We start from the raw sequence: 15,335 nt of genomic DNA, 5'->3' as shown, positions 1-15,335 counted from the left end.
ACAGGTGGTGAAGAAAAGACACCTGTTAACTGCAAAATAATTAAGAATTAAGGTGAAGAATTAAGGGTGAAACCATCAGGAACCCTTTAGTCTCCAGCGCCACCATTTTCCAAAGCTGCAACCTACCTGGAGTCTCCAGAAGTGCAAGGTGTCAGGATCTCAGAGACTTCAGTTAGGTAAAGAATCCTAAAAAATGACCCCCACTAGATAAGAATCACAAGCTGAAGTGTTGTAAAATACATGAAGAAGGTTTTTCCAGAATCTTCCAGAATCTGGCAGTACGTTTTGGGAGTTCATTTTAGTCCATCCTGAAGTCCGTTTTGCAGAGATGGACTAAAAATGAACTCCCAAAACGTAGTGCCAGATTCTGGAAGATGAATTCTTCAAACAGTGGTACTAGAGGATGTGGTGCTGGTCCTTCAAGAGTCACTCTCAACCTATCTGTCCATAAAGCCTATAAAAAAACCTTCTTCATGTATTTTACAACACTTCAGCTTGTGATTCTTATCTAGTGGGGGTCATTTTTTAGGATTCTTTACCTAACTGAAGTCTCTGAGATCCTGACACCTTGCACTTCTGGAGACTCCAGGTAGGTTGCAGCTTTGGAAAATGGTGGCGCTGGAGACTAAAGGGTTCCTGATGGTTTCACCTTTAATTCTTCACCTTAATTCTTAATTCTTTTGCAGTTAACAGGTGTCTTTTCTTCACCATCTGTTTTTGTCAGATCCTGCTGACCCAACGAGCATTTCACTGTCCAATGGTCATGCCTTAACTGCAATGTCTAGTATTGCATTAGTATTGCATCCTTCTCATGGGCATTTAATACTTTTTGACTTTTCAGTCTGAGTTAAATCTCTTTTTTGGCTCAATTTATCTGTAAAAGAAAACATGCCTAATAATTCTTCACACCTGAATATAAGGTGATTTTCATTTCCAGCCTTCATGAACAATTTTATATCACTTATACATTATTAAATACTAAATCAATAGTAGTTATTAGGATTACTGTGGTTTGGAATTGGTCAAATGTGCCTGGAAAAAAAATATGATCAGAAAATCAACGTGACTAATAATTCTGCACTCCCTGTATATGCAAACTTTACAAGCTATACAAATACATTGTTACCTGATGATTACCTGAGTTTCATTTCTTTGAGCATTTTTCTCCATGTTCCCCAATTTTCCGTTTTGCTGCTCCAGCATTTCTTTATCTCTCTGTAGCTGAGTGACCTCTGCCTCCTGCTCACCGTCTAAAAGAGCTCTCTCCACCTCCATCTAAGGACAGATCAAGACAGTGTTTATTGACTTAAGCTCCTCATTGCAGAACAGTGTTCTTAAGCCCAAAGTATACTTTTTACGCATACACAAGAGTCAGCGCACAGTATGCGTGACGCGAATTTCATCATCAGAAGAATATGCGCGTACTGTTCACGCACTGCCGGATTTTTGTAACCGTGCATTGCTCAAAACAGTGCATGCGTGTAACGTCTGTGTATGTGTATGGATCAAATTAAGTATACTTTGCAAGGCTGTGTGTTAAATAAAAAGAAGCATACTTTGAGCTTTACTGTTAACTAGGGCTGCCTCCTAATAGTCGACTAAACGTTAGTCGACCAAAATTGTATTAGTCGGGGAAGCGGTGAAGTTACATGGACAGATCACTAACGGGAGGTCCTTGTAGTAATTACAGTATATCGGGCAGGAAATTCAAACGTTTGCTTATCATTCAACGTTATTATGAAACTTTAAATGGCCATTCGCTCTAACGTTAACGTAGATAAATGTGTGCTATTATTAGACGCATATCCTACCGTTTGTATGGAAGCTAAAGTATAGTGTGCTGTCTGCATGACATGGAGGCGCCGGCCCACAATAACAAAAAAACTTGCTTTTGTAAAATAAGAATATAAAAAAATATCCGAAACTCAGCGCATAGGCTACTTACCTCAAAGACATGATAAATATATCTATAGAATGCTTAAAGGAACACTCCACTTTTTTTTGAAAATAGGCTCATTTTCCGAGTCCCTTAGAGTTAAACAGTTGAGTTCGAAATGAATCCATTCAGCCGATCTCTGTATCTGGCCGGTAGCACTTTTAGCATAGCTTAGCATAGATCATTAAATCGGATTAGACCATTAGCATCGAGCTCAAAAATGACCAAAGACTTTCAATATTTTTCCTATTTAAAACTTGACTCTTCTGCATTTACATCGTGTACTAAGACCGACAGAAAATGAAAATTTGTGATTTTCTAGACCAGTATGGCTAGGAACTATACTCTCATTCCAGTGTAATGATCAAGGAACTGTGCTGACGTACCATGGGTACAGAGGCGTAATGATATTACACAGCGGCTGAAAATAGGCTAACTTCCGTCAACATGACCAGTGTGACAACCTGTTAGCACAGGGAGCGTGTCTTGTAACCATGGAGACATTTGTGAGAGACGATTCAGAAGATATTTACTTTTAAACGGCTTGCGATGTCTGGGAATTGAGCCCATGAGCTTGGCTTTGCTAGCACGCGCTACTGTTTGAGCAACAGGAACGCTTATCAAACATGTTACCTCATTTTAAAACACAAAGCTTCTTATTTAATCACACACACACACCTCTCTGATAGACTCATCCATCTGTGTGTCTAGATCTCTGATCTTCTGTTCAAGTTCCTCAATGTTGTTTAGCACCTGAATCCTCTCCTCTTCTATACGTCTCACTTCCTGCCTCAGCTGCCTGTCTTCAGACACCTGCTTAAAAAACAGAAAAATATTAGAGATCAAACATACTTTAACAAACAATGCACTTTATAAAATTAATGGTTTCAGTCCTGGATGATGATTGGGCAATTCAGTTTGTTCGGACCATCAGGAATTTTTAAAAAAAGGTTTTGCTTAACTCCTGCATCGTTTCTCGACTGATATAACAAACACAAAATCACAATTACATGAAGATTTGAAAAGATGGATTAAACACTCAGAAATACAGACATTCAGACTTGACATGAACTCTGATTGAACTCTGAAATTAATATACAGCTCCTCATGACAGCCTGGCCGTTTCTGAGGCCACAAGGTTTTTCAGTGACATCGCAGAGGAATGTAGCTCAGCAACAAATATGAGACTACAGAGCCGCCTCTGTCTGATAATGGCATCTGATCTCAATGCATTTGACATTTACCAGAAATATCCAGCAGCGGATGGGTCTGTGAATATGTTTAAATGCAAACTGTGATCGACAATAGCAACTGTCATGAGAGTTTATTAAGAAATATTGCTTAAGAGGAGATGATAAATGTGGGAGAAATGATATGCAGATCTGCATTCTTTCCTTGCAGTTCTGCGTTTCTTTCCAACAATTACTGTCACATGTGTCTTGAGTACATAGACGCACACACGCACAGCAAATCCACCCGGGAATAGAGTCATTTCCTGTTCCTCTCCTTTTGCAGGAGAGGCAATAACTGCCCCTCTGTAAACTCAAACACACCATTATGTCATTATAGGTATCCAATGGAAAAACACTTCTTCCACAAAGACCCCATCTTGAGCTGGAATTGGCACCGTATGTGCTAAAAAAGCAGACAGAATCTGTTTTAAAACTCATTTCAGTATCTGACTGCAAAGCGTTTTAAAAGTTCAAAGTTCGCTTTGTCATGCTGTTTAGAAACAGACCCATCAACAGAGAGTGTGTCAGGTATAAAGACTCCACATAATTCCCAAACCATTTTGCATACTTTAGATCCCAGAGGACTGCATACTTTCCACTACATTATTAGTTCAATCTGAATATATATTGAATATATTGGATATTGAATACTCAGTTGTAGGCTGCTTTAGATTTGAACACACTGGAGATTATGTTATATACAGTAAGAATAAATATCATTGTGGCAAGAAATAACTATGTAATTTGGAGTTGAAGAGTGAATCTCACGTCACGTCTTCCATCGAGGAAGCAGAGGCTGGGGGCTCAGAGGAGGACTCGTCCATCACCCAAGCTGAAGTCACCGAGGTGGTCAAGAAACTCCTCGGTGGCAAGGCACCGGGGGTGGATGAGATCCGCCCTGAGTACCTCAAGTCTCTGGATGTTGTGGGGCTGTCTTGGCTGACACGCCTCTGCAGCATCGCGTGGCGGTCGGGGACAGTGCCTCTGGGATGAAAGACCGGGGTGGTGGTCCCTCTTTTTAAGAAGGGGGACCGGAGGGTGTGTTCCAACTATAGGGGGATCACACTTCTCAGCCTCCCCGGGAAAGTCTATGCCAGGGTACTGGAGAGGAGAATTCGGCCGGTAGTGGAACCTCGGATTCAGGAGGAACAGTGTGGTTTTCGTCCTGGTCGTGGAACACTGGACCAGCTCTATACCCTCTACAGGGTGCTGGAGGGTTCAAGGGAGTTTGCCCAACCAGTCCACATTTGTTTTGTGGATTTGGAGAAGGCATTCGACTGTGTCCCTCGCGGCGTCCTGTGGAGGGTGCTGGGGGAATATGGGGTCCGGGGTCCTTTGCTGAGGGCTGTCCGGTCCCTGTATGACCGAAGCAGGAGTTTGGTCCGCATTGCCGGCAGTAAGTCAGACTTGTTCCCGGTGCATGTTGGACTCCGGCAGGGCTGCCCTTTGTCGCCGGTTATGTTCATAATTTTTATGGACAGAATTTCTAGGCGCAGCCAAGGGCCGGAGGGTGTCAGGTTTGGGGACCACACGGTTTCGTCTCTGCTCTTTGCGGATGACGTTGTCGTGTTGGCCCCTTCTAACCAGGACCTTCAGCATGCACTGGGACGGTTTGCAGCCGAGTGTGAAGCGGTTGGGATGGGGATCAGCACCTCCAAATCCGAGGCCATGGTCCTCAGTCGGAAAAGGGTGGCTTGCCCACTTCAGGTTGGTGGAGAGTTCCTGCCCCAAGTGGAGGAGTTCAAGTATCTAGGGGTCTTGTTCACGAGTGAGGGGAGGATGGAACGGGAGATTGACAGACGGATCGGTGCAGCTTCTGCAGTAATGCGGTCGATGTACCGGTCTGTCGTGGTGAAGAAAGAGCTAAGCCGTAAGGCGAAGCTCTCGATTTACCGGTCAATCTACGTTCCTACTCTCACCTATGGTCATGAGCTTTGGGTCATGACCGAAAGGACAAGATCCCGGATACAGGCGGCCGAAATGAGCTTTCTCCGTAGGGTGGCTGGGCGCTCCCTTAGAGATAGGGTGAGAAGCTCAGTCACTCGGGAGGAACTCGGAGTAGAGCCGCTGCTTCTCCACATCGAGAGGGGTCATTTTCAACCTCAAATCAAAAGTTACTGTAAAAAAATGTATTGATTTTAATTGATTTTTTAAAATCTGAATTTACTAAAGTTACAACAAATAATGATATATAACTACAATTTAAATATTATATCAATTTATTTCATACAAATGTGAATTAGATTTTTGTGTTACATAATGACAATTTAGTAATAAAGAGATAATATACTCATTATAATATACTTAATTGTTTTACCTAATTATCCCAGAATTAAATAAAGGAATAATAACAAACATTAATATTATTTATTGTTCAGAGTAGTGAAAATCATGCTTTATTAAATGTATTTATATATATATATATACACTCACCTAAAGGATTATTGGGAACACCTGTTCAATTTCTCATTAATGCAATTATCTAATCAACCAATCACATGGCAATTGCTTCAATGCATTTCGGATTGTGGTCCTGGTCAAGACAATCTCCTGAACTCCAAACTGAATGTCAGAATGGGAAATAAAGGTAATTTAAGCAATTTTGAGCGCGGCATGGTTGTTGGTGCCAGACGGGCCGGTCTGAGTATTTCACAATCTGCTCAGTTACTGGGATTTTCACGCACAACCATTTCTAGGGTTTACAAAGAATGGTGTGAAAAGGGAAAAACATCCAGTATGCGGCAGTCCTGTGGGCGAAAATGCCTTGTTGATGCTAGAGGTCAGAGGAGAATGGGCCGACTGATTCAAGCTGATAGAAGAGCAACTTTGACTGAAATAACCACTCGTTACAACCGAGGTATGCAGCAAAGCATTTGTGAAGCCACAATACGCACAACCTTGAGGCGGATGGGCTACAACAGCAGAAGACCCCACCGGGTACCACTCATCTCCACTACAAATAGGAAAAAGAGGCTACAATTTGCACGAGCTCACCAAAATTGGACAGTTGAAGACTGGAAAAATGTTGCCTGGTCTGATGAGTCTCGATTTCTGTTGAGACATTCAGATGGTAGAGTCAGAATTTGGCGTAAACAGAATGAGAACATGGATCCATCATGCCTTGTTACCACTGTGCAGGCTGGTGGTGTAATGGTGTGGGGGATGTTTTCTTGGCACACTTTAGGCCCCTTAGTGCCAATTGGGCATCATTTAAATGCCACAGCCTACCTGAGCATTGTTTCTGACCATGTCCATCCCTTTATGACCACCATGTACCCATCCTCTGATGGCTACTTCCAGCAGGATAATGCACCATGTCACAAAGCTCGAATCATTTCAAATTGGTTTCTTGAACATGACAATGAGTTCACTGTACTAAAATGGCCCCCACAGTCACCAGATCTCAACCCAATAGCGCATCTTTGGGATGTGGTGGAACGGGAGCTTCGTGCCCTGGATGTGCATCCCACAAATCTCCATCAACTGCAAGATGCTATCCTATCAATATGGGCCAACATTTCTAAAGAATGCTTTCAGCACCTTGAATCAATGCAACATAGAATTAAGGCAGTTCTGAAGGCGAAAGGGGGTCAAACACAGTATTAGTATGGTGTTCCTAATAATCCTTTAGGTGAGTATATATATATATATATATATATATATCTCAATTTATATATCAACTGCCTTATTACTACTGCACATTACTATTAAAGGTTAACAACAGAACCCAAACTATTAGCCTACTTTCAGTTGCTATTTATTTTTAGATATAATAATCAACACTCAAATAACATAGTACGCAAAAATGTAATTTTCACATAAGGCAGTTTTTACAATAACTTCTAAATCTAATTATAAAATAGTTTTTTCTCCAATTCTTCTTTTCCTTTCGGCTGTTCCCTTCAGGGGTCGCCACAGCGAATCATCAGCCTCCATCTAGCCCTATCCCCTGCATCCTCTTCTCTCAGACCGACTACCTTCATGTCCTCCTTCATTACATCCATAAACCTCCTCTTTGGTCTTCCTCTCGACCTCCTGCCTGGCAGCTCTAACCCCAGCATCCTTTTACCAATATATTCACTCTCCCTCCTCTGAACATGTCCAAACCATCTCAACCTGGCCTCTCTAACTTTGCCTCTCTAACTTTGTCTCACATGTGCTGTCCCTCTGATGTATTCTTTCCTGATCCTATCCATCCTCGTCACTCCCAAAGAGAACCTCAACATCTTCAGCTCTGCAACCTCTAGCTCTTCCTCCTATCTTTTCCTCAGTGCAACTGTCTCCAAACCATATAACATCGCTGGTCTCACTACTGTCCTGTACACCTTTCCTTTCATTCTTGCTGGTACTCTTTTATCACACAAGTCAAGTCAACTTTATTTATATAGCACTTTTAACAATGCAGATTGTTTCAAAGCAGCTTCACAGTGTTAAACAGGAAAATAATGTCAGGACGGCGGTTTGATCTGTCTTGTTGTGTTTGTGCCGTTGTTTGTTTGGAGCGCATGGCTGTCTTGTCCGCGCACGCGCTTTGCTTCGGCACGTGTTCTGTGTTGCCGTGCGTTCACTGTCAGTTGTCGCCCCGCCCCCTTGTTACCCTGTTAGTTCTTTAACCCTTAATCGCCCCTCAAGTAGGGTTTACGTTTGAGTCCCTTGGGGTCAGATAGACCCCAAACTTTTACAGAGCGATTGCATAAGGAAATATAATTTTTTTACATGGAAAACTATATATCATTTTTTTTATTTACTTCTCAACTATACATTTATGCTGTGTTTTTGTGGGTATTTGGTAGTTTTTTACCTATTTGCTGCACAAATACCTAACTATGTCATAAATTGGCTCATTAAAAATCATTTTTTTAATGAAAAAATCACTTGAATGATGATCTTAAATAAATATAAATAGTTTTTGGACATTGCTCTATGTGTTAGGGATAGAATACCGCCATCTGTAGGTTTGTGGAAAAACTTTAGGAATTATAGTTAAAGAGAAAGAGAGTGCAATGACCACATTATCCAATAGAGGTCCATAGGTAAGTTATGCAAAAGTTAAGCTGCCTTTCATCTTTCTTTTATTTGCCCTTTTCCCTCTCTTTCTCATGATTGTTCCATGTTGCATTTGTGCTCTAGTATTTGTCCTTCATTTATGTATGGAATTTTTTCAGATTTATGCCATGTTTTGTTGATTTTATTTGCCAGTTTCTATAAAAATGCTCTCTGTTGCAGTCACACATGTGTGTGTTTGTGTGCGTGTGTGTATGAGACAGAAAGTTCGTTCCACTTTGTGTTTATGCTCTAGGACCAGATCTTGATATAAATGTAGACATTTTCAGATTTATACTGGATTTAGTTGATTTTTTTTTACAAACAAAGTGAAAAAAAAAGCATTTTTTACATTTTCCCATTCATTGCCAAAATCCAAAAAAATTCTCCAGACACCTGTGTTTGTGTGTGTGTGTGTGTCAGTGCGTGTGAGTGAACATGCTTGTTCCATATTGCATTTGTGCTCTAGTATTAGTACTTCATTTATGTATGAAAATCTTTCAGATTTATGCCAGTTTTGTTGATTTGATTTGCCAGTTTCTATAAAAATGCTCTCTGTTGCAGTCACACACATGTGTGTGTTTGTGTGTGTGTGTGTGTGTGTGTGCGTGTGTGTATGAGACAGAAAGTTTGTTCTACTTTGTGTTTATGCTCTAGGACCAGACCTTGATATAAATGTGGAAATTTTCAGATTTATACTGGATTTAGTAAAAAAAAATTGACAAAAAAAGTGACAAAAAATTATTTTTTACACTTTCCCATTCATTTTCAATGTGGGGTCAATCTGACCCCGAGGGACTTAAACGGTAAAATTTTTTTCACACACCTTTAGAACAACCAAATCAAGCCCAGATTTTTTGTGCATGTTTAGATAGATTATTTAGGAAAAGTCACCGAGTCTCATGGCCCTGAGATGAAGGGAACACTTTTAAAAAATGGAGGAAAAGTCCAGTGGGGTCAGCTGGACCCCAAGGGACGATTAAGGGTTAATTAAGCTCACGTGCTACCCTCACTAGAATCCCTTTATATTCCCTTTGTGTTTTTTGTTCCATGCCAGATCGTGTTTGTGCGTTGTGTCTTTCATGTCTTGCTCACATCTTGTCTGATAGTCCATTTATCTAGTCAAGCCTTATTTTCTTCTAGCTTGTATTTGCTTTAGCTTCTTTGTTTTTTCCCTATTTTTGTTATTGCTCCGCCTTGAGCTTTATTTCTGGTCCAACCTTGTTTTGGTTATTTTTTGTTTTATTTAGTAGTTATATTTTTTCTCCCTTTTGGCTTTACAGTTTATTTAGTTATTTTTTTTGTTTTCTGTGGCTAGTCTTCAGGTCAGTTTTTTTCTCTCCAGTCATCCAGTTTCCCTGGCTGCTGGTTGGTGTACACCTTCTGCCACCTCCAGCTTCCCCGCTGCTATCTCCATTCAGTCTCCCTGCCATCACTGCTCGTTGCTTCCCCGGTCTCATCCACCATCCCGGACCTTCTGTGCTGGCTGCTCTTGGTTGAGCGTTACTGCTCTTTGGACTCTGTCTTTTCTTCCTGAGGCCGTCATTGACTGTGGACCCAACTCTTGCGTCTGTTTGGTTCACCTCCTGTTTTCCCAATAAACTGTATTACCCTGCAAATTGAATCCTCCTATTTCTGAACCCTGACAAATAATGCAACAGAATTTTATTCAGTCATATAGCCGTTCTGGAGAAAACTGTGATGTCATCAGTTCATTTGAATTATCATACAGTGACAATGTGGGCATTAGATCAGTAATTAGATCAGTAATTTCGTTTATATGGTTAATTTAGTTTAATAATTAGATTTATTTGGATATTTCGTCAAAAAATGTTGTGTCCCCAACTGAGCAAGCCAAGCCAGAGGCAACAGTGGCAAGGAAACCAAAACCCCATCAGGTGACCTAATGGAGAAAAATAAACCTTGGGAGAAACCAGGCTCAGTCGGGGTGCCAGTTCTCCTCTGGCCAATTAACAAACAGAGTATGATTATTATTCTGACAACTTTACAGGTCAGAGGTCATAATAGATCGGAATATTCGAAAGATCGGAGACAACACGCCAGAGACGGGTTTATTGAGGATGATGTGTCGATTAAACAATTATTAAATAGGAATAATCTAAATATCGGAGTTATCATGCCAGAGACGGGTTTATTGAGGATGGCGTATTGATGAAACAATTATTAAAGTGCAATATTCGAAAGATCGGAGGCAACACGCCGGAGACGGGTTTTATTGAAGATGACATATCAATTTAACAATTATTAAATAGGAATATTCGAACAATCGGAGTCATCACGCCGGGGACGGGTTTATTGAGGATGCCGTGTCGAGGAGGCAATTTCAGGGGGAGTCTAATTGACACGGTCTCTGCAGACACTTCAGGGTCATGCGTTGGTCATGTCTGGGCGCAGGTCCACCATCTGAACTGGATACGGCCCGGATCCGGCTGACTGACTGCAGTAGACCTCGGGATAAAACAGAGAGACTAACATTAGCGTAGATGCCATTCTTCTGATGATGTAACGAGTACATCAGGTGTTATGGGAAGTGTTCCCGGTACCGGCTGACCTAGTTAATGTAGCCTAACAATCATTTAATTGAAAAAGTGTTTTATGTATGCCATAGTAAAGAGATGTGTTTTAAGTCTAGATTTAAACTGACAGAGCGTGTCTGCTTCCCGAACAATGCTAGGAAGACTGTTCCATAGTTTAGGTGCTAAATAGGAAAAGGATCAACCGCCTGCCGTTGATTTCGATATTCTAGGTATTATTAAAGTCCCATGTAAAGTCAAAACTAAACATGTGTTCTGAGGTCCTCACACCACAGATAAATGTGTTATTAACCACCCAGCCAAATTTGAATCATAAAAAAATCCGGCAAATACATAAAATAGCTTATCAAAAACTTGAAAAAAGGAGCAGCATTCTCTGCTCTCAAACGCTGGGGGTGTGTCCGCTGTCGGCGCCGAAACCACGCCCACTTGCGGGAAAGCTGCCGTAGCACACAAGACAACACTCAAGTAGCCTACTGATCACGACCGTCTATGATCACGACGCACCAGATGTCGGCGGGACGGGAGGATGAAGGCCTGGGCAGGGGATAGTTGGTTCTGCAGCGGATTATCAGTGAAACCCAGTTGTCTCTGGTGAAAGTTTGTAAAACTATCCGGTGTAAGTCACTTTAGAGGCAGGTGTTGGTGGTGATCCTCAGCTCTCCATCAAGGCAGCTGTTCACAAAATTAATCCACCTCTTTTTGATCATCATTTTTGTTCTGAAAGCTGTTTTGTAAGTTGTAGGCTGTTCTAACAGTACTGACAGTAACTTGCGATCGAGCGGGCAAACTGATACGAATGTGTTCTAGTTATGATCGTGTTAGGGGAGGAGCCAGGCTTGGAGGCTCCAGGGCGTCATCGAGCCATCGTTTTAGCCCTGCCCAGAAAATCCTGAACACAGCAACGGTGAAAAACTGTTTAACGGTCTATCTTCTGAATTCTACATAGTTCACAGTCTTTGTAATGTGTTTCAGCAATACACAGGGTTCCCACTCTTTCATGAACACCAGATTCAAGGACTTTCAAGGACTTTTTCAAGCACCATTCATTTTATTTCAAGCACCTATCAGATTCATAACCCAGCATATGTAGCATCACGAAAGACCTCTTAAAGTAGGTTACTTAAAGGAACACGTCGACTTTTTGGGACTTAAAGGGGGGGTGAAACACTCATTTTCAGTCAATATCATGTCAATCTTGAGTACCTATAGAGTAGTATTGCATCTTTCATATCTCCGAAAAGTCTTTAGTTTTATTATATTTATAAAAGAAAGATACGCTGTACCGAGTCTTTCTGAAAAAAGCAGAGCGGCTGGGGGCGTATCGTTTGGGCAGAGCTAAAGAATGACGAGTGCGCTGACTGAGCTATGCATTTTTACATAGAAAAACAATGGAATCGATAGCTAACAACACAAAGACATTTGAAGCATTTTTACTCACCACCTGCTACCTGCAAACCTGGCATTGCTCCATCTTTCAGCATTAGGCGAGCTACAAATTTTACAAAAAAAAAAGTTGAACTGTACCTTGTTTATAAACCATTGTCGCTGAAATTCAGGGAACAAACTAGGGGTGACCCCGAATAGTCGAAGATTCGATGCATCGATATCCGGAGCCTGATTCGACCACCGATCTCACAGTCGAATCTTTGCGGGTGTTATGAAACGAGGATCATACCATTTTGGCAATATGGGGGTGCTCAATGTCTAATTTCACACATAACTACTGGTTTTGTACGATTATATAAAGTTATATACAGCCTTTAATTATGATGATGCTGTAAAAGAAAAAAAAACGTGAAAAGAAAGAAGCGTTCAATAAATTTCGTGTGTGTGTGTGTGTGTGTGTGTGTGTGTGTGTGTGTGTGTGTGTGTGTGTGTGTGTGTGTGTGTGTGTGTGTAAATCCAACCACCCCTGTGACAGATTTTAAGTTTCACTTTCCCTGATCCGTGACAGACGAGGCGCATCTTGGCGGCAGGGAATACTTAACAATGCCTGGAATAAGAAACTCTAAAGTGTGGATGCACTTTTGAAATGGCAAAAGATGATCCAAAAAAAGTTAAATGCAGTTGTGAGTCTTGAATCCATGTGTCTGAAATTCAAGTACTTTCAAGTACTTTCAAGAAGCGTGGGAACCCTGAATACATTTCTAACATTTATAATGTGTTTAGAAACAAATCTCAGAATTGCCTTTACAGAGACTTTAACTGGCCAGAATTTTGAGACCGCAGTAGACGTGATGGAGTATAATGTGTTAAAGGTCCCATGGCATGAAATTTTCATTTTATGAGGTATTTCAACATTAATATGAGTTCCCCTAGCCTGAATATTGTCCCCAAGTGGATAGAAATGTTGATCTGTGTAAAACCGAGTTCTGGTTGTCTTTCTCTGCCTTTGAGAAAATGACAGGCCAGACGAGCCAATCCTGAAGTCTCCTGGTTTGACGTCCAAGCAGGAACGGTTACCTCCCTTTCCTCCACCCAGAGAATCTGGCACGCCCATGCAAATGCTATATTATTGTCCTCGGCTTGTGAACGAGTGAACGCTGGCAGTTTCTCAGTGTTTGGATGTACAAATGAAAACAGAAGTCTTTTTTCAGTTCCTTCTGATCTGTGATCAGTGATTTCTTATGTGTAGCTAATTATTTATTATTCGTGCACACACTGCGGCTTCTCTCTCTCCCGACAGAACGGTGTTTTCGTGTTTTCTATCTTGTGAGTCAGTGTTTTTGTACGTCCTCGTCGCGTCTATCTGTTCTTAAATGTGCATACAGTCGGGAGTTTCTGCTCAACATTGGCAGAGCCACATCTTTAGAGATAAACCTCACGTACGCCGAAGCTCGGCCTTCAACATCCCGACCCCCAGTACTGCATCTGGCCCACAGCGGAGGCACCAAACGCGGCGTGAGATTAAGCAGAAGGGGGGTAAGCGTGAGGGTATCCGGCTAGGCTAGCCAGCTTTCCCCACAATAAACTGGATTACATTCGGTTACTGCTGTTGTGTCTTTGTTTGCGCTGTGTAAGTTACTCAATGATACTCACTGACGCTTTTCATATGATTGGAACATATCTAGAAATAATGCTTTAATCAAACTTACTAACTCGTTCATCTCGCTGTAATGGTACATTACATGTGTTACAAAGTTGGTAATAATGATGAAGACGGACTCGGCGTGACTGGGACTCGTGTTTATTCAGAACTCTCAGATACAAACACAATAAACTCGTGCTGACAGACAGCGCTCTCACAACTCAGTAGTTACTATAAATAACTTTGTTAGCAATCGCTCCGTCTCCGTGATGTCCGGTTCGCGAACGAATCATTCTTTTGAATCGGTTCTTTTTAGTGAACCGAACCAGTTCACCAAATCGGACTGAATCGTTCTAAACGGTTCGCGTCTCGAGTCAGCGCTGATCCATAATTTACTAAAGTTACTAACTTTCTGACATGAGTGACAGCCCCTCCGACTAGAAATAAACTAATAACCTGAAGTATATGCTGTAACTACAACAGTTCTTGGACGAAGTGGAGCAACTGACATCATGGTGCCAGGACAACTGTCTCTCTCTGAATGTTAACAAGACCAAAGAACTGATTGTGGACTTCAGGAAGAGACAGCATCGGTCATACTCCCCTCTCATGATCAGCGGGTCACCGGTAGAGAGAGTGAGCAGCTTCAAATACCTGGGTGTGAACATCTCCGAGGATCTGACCTGGACTACACACATCCAGACACAGGTGAAAAAAGCCAGGCAAAGACTGTACCACCTGCGCCAGCTGAGGAAATTCAGGGTTTCACCAGCCATCCTGAAAACTTTCTATCGAGGGGCGATAGAAAGTGTCCTGACTCAGTGCATCACAGCGTGGTACGGGAACAGCACCAGTCACGATTCCAAAGCCCTGCAAAGAGTGGTGCGCTTATCCGAGCGCATCTCAGGCTCAGCTCTCCCGTCTCTGCAGGACATCTACACCAAACGCTGCAGAGGTAGAGCTACTAAAATCATCAGAGACATTAATCACCCTGCAAACTCTCACTTCACCCTGCTGCCATCTGGTAAGCGCTTCCGTAGCCTGATGGCAAAGACTGAAAGACTCAGGAGGAGTTTCTTCCCCCAGGCCATCAGACTCCTGAACTCAGTCACGTGACTTCACTTCACCCCACACACGCATAAACATCCAGTTTAAACATTAACATCCACATACTGCCATTGCACTGCACTTTACGTTCCTATTGTTACTGTGTAACAACCTGTAATAAACCTTGCACATTATACTTCTTTATATATACATATATATATATTTTATGTTAACCACTTATTTTTAAGTCTACAGTTTATCTCACTTATCATATCCACATATTTTTTATATTTCTATTTTATCTTATTTCCTATTTTTATCTTTACTTGATTTATTTATAATTCTACTTATGTTAATACTTTTTATTCTAATTTTATTCTATTTCTATTTTAATTTCTTGTAACTGTTATTTGCACTGTCCATGGAGCGGACCTGTTTACATTTCACTGCCAGTTGTATATTGTGTATATAACTGTGTATGTGACAAATAA

General features: G+C 41.5%; 1 protein-coding gene across 1 annotated transcript in view; it reads right to left on the bottom strand.

The window, feature by feature from the left end:
- The window catches only part of phldb2a (pleckstrin homology-like domain, family B, member 2a), a 76,331-nt gene that overhangs the window by 18,602 nt on the left and 42,394 nt on the right, over positions 1-15,335 (bottom strand). The window contains exons 5-6 of the mRNA XM_079805381.1: positions 2,615-2,749; positions 1,138-1,275 (exon numbers count right to left, since the gene is read on the bottom strand). Of these exons, the coding sequence (XP_079661507.1) occupies positions 1,138-1,275; positions 2,615-2,749 (273 nt within the window). The remainder of the gene's footprint in view (positions 1-1,137; positions 1,276-2,614; positions 2,750-15,335) is intronic.

This window comes from Gobio gobio (assembly GCF_949357685.1).
Source record: "Gobio gobio genome assembly, chromosome: 22".
Classification (NCBI taxonomy): Eukaryota; Metazoa; Chordata; class Actinopteri; order Cypriniformes; family Gobionidae; genus Gobio; species Gobio gobio.
This window is presented reverse-complemented; position numbering and strand designations above follow the sequence as displayed.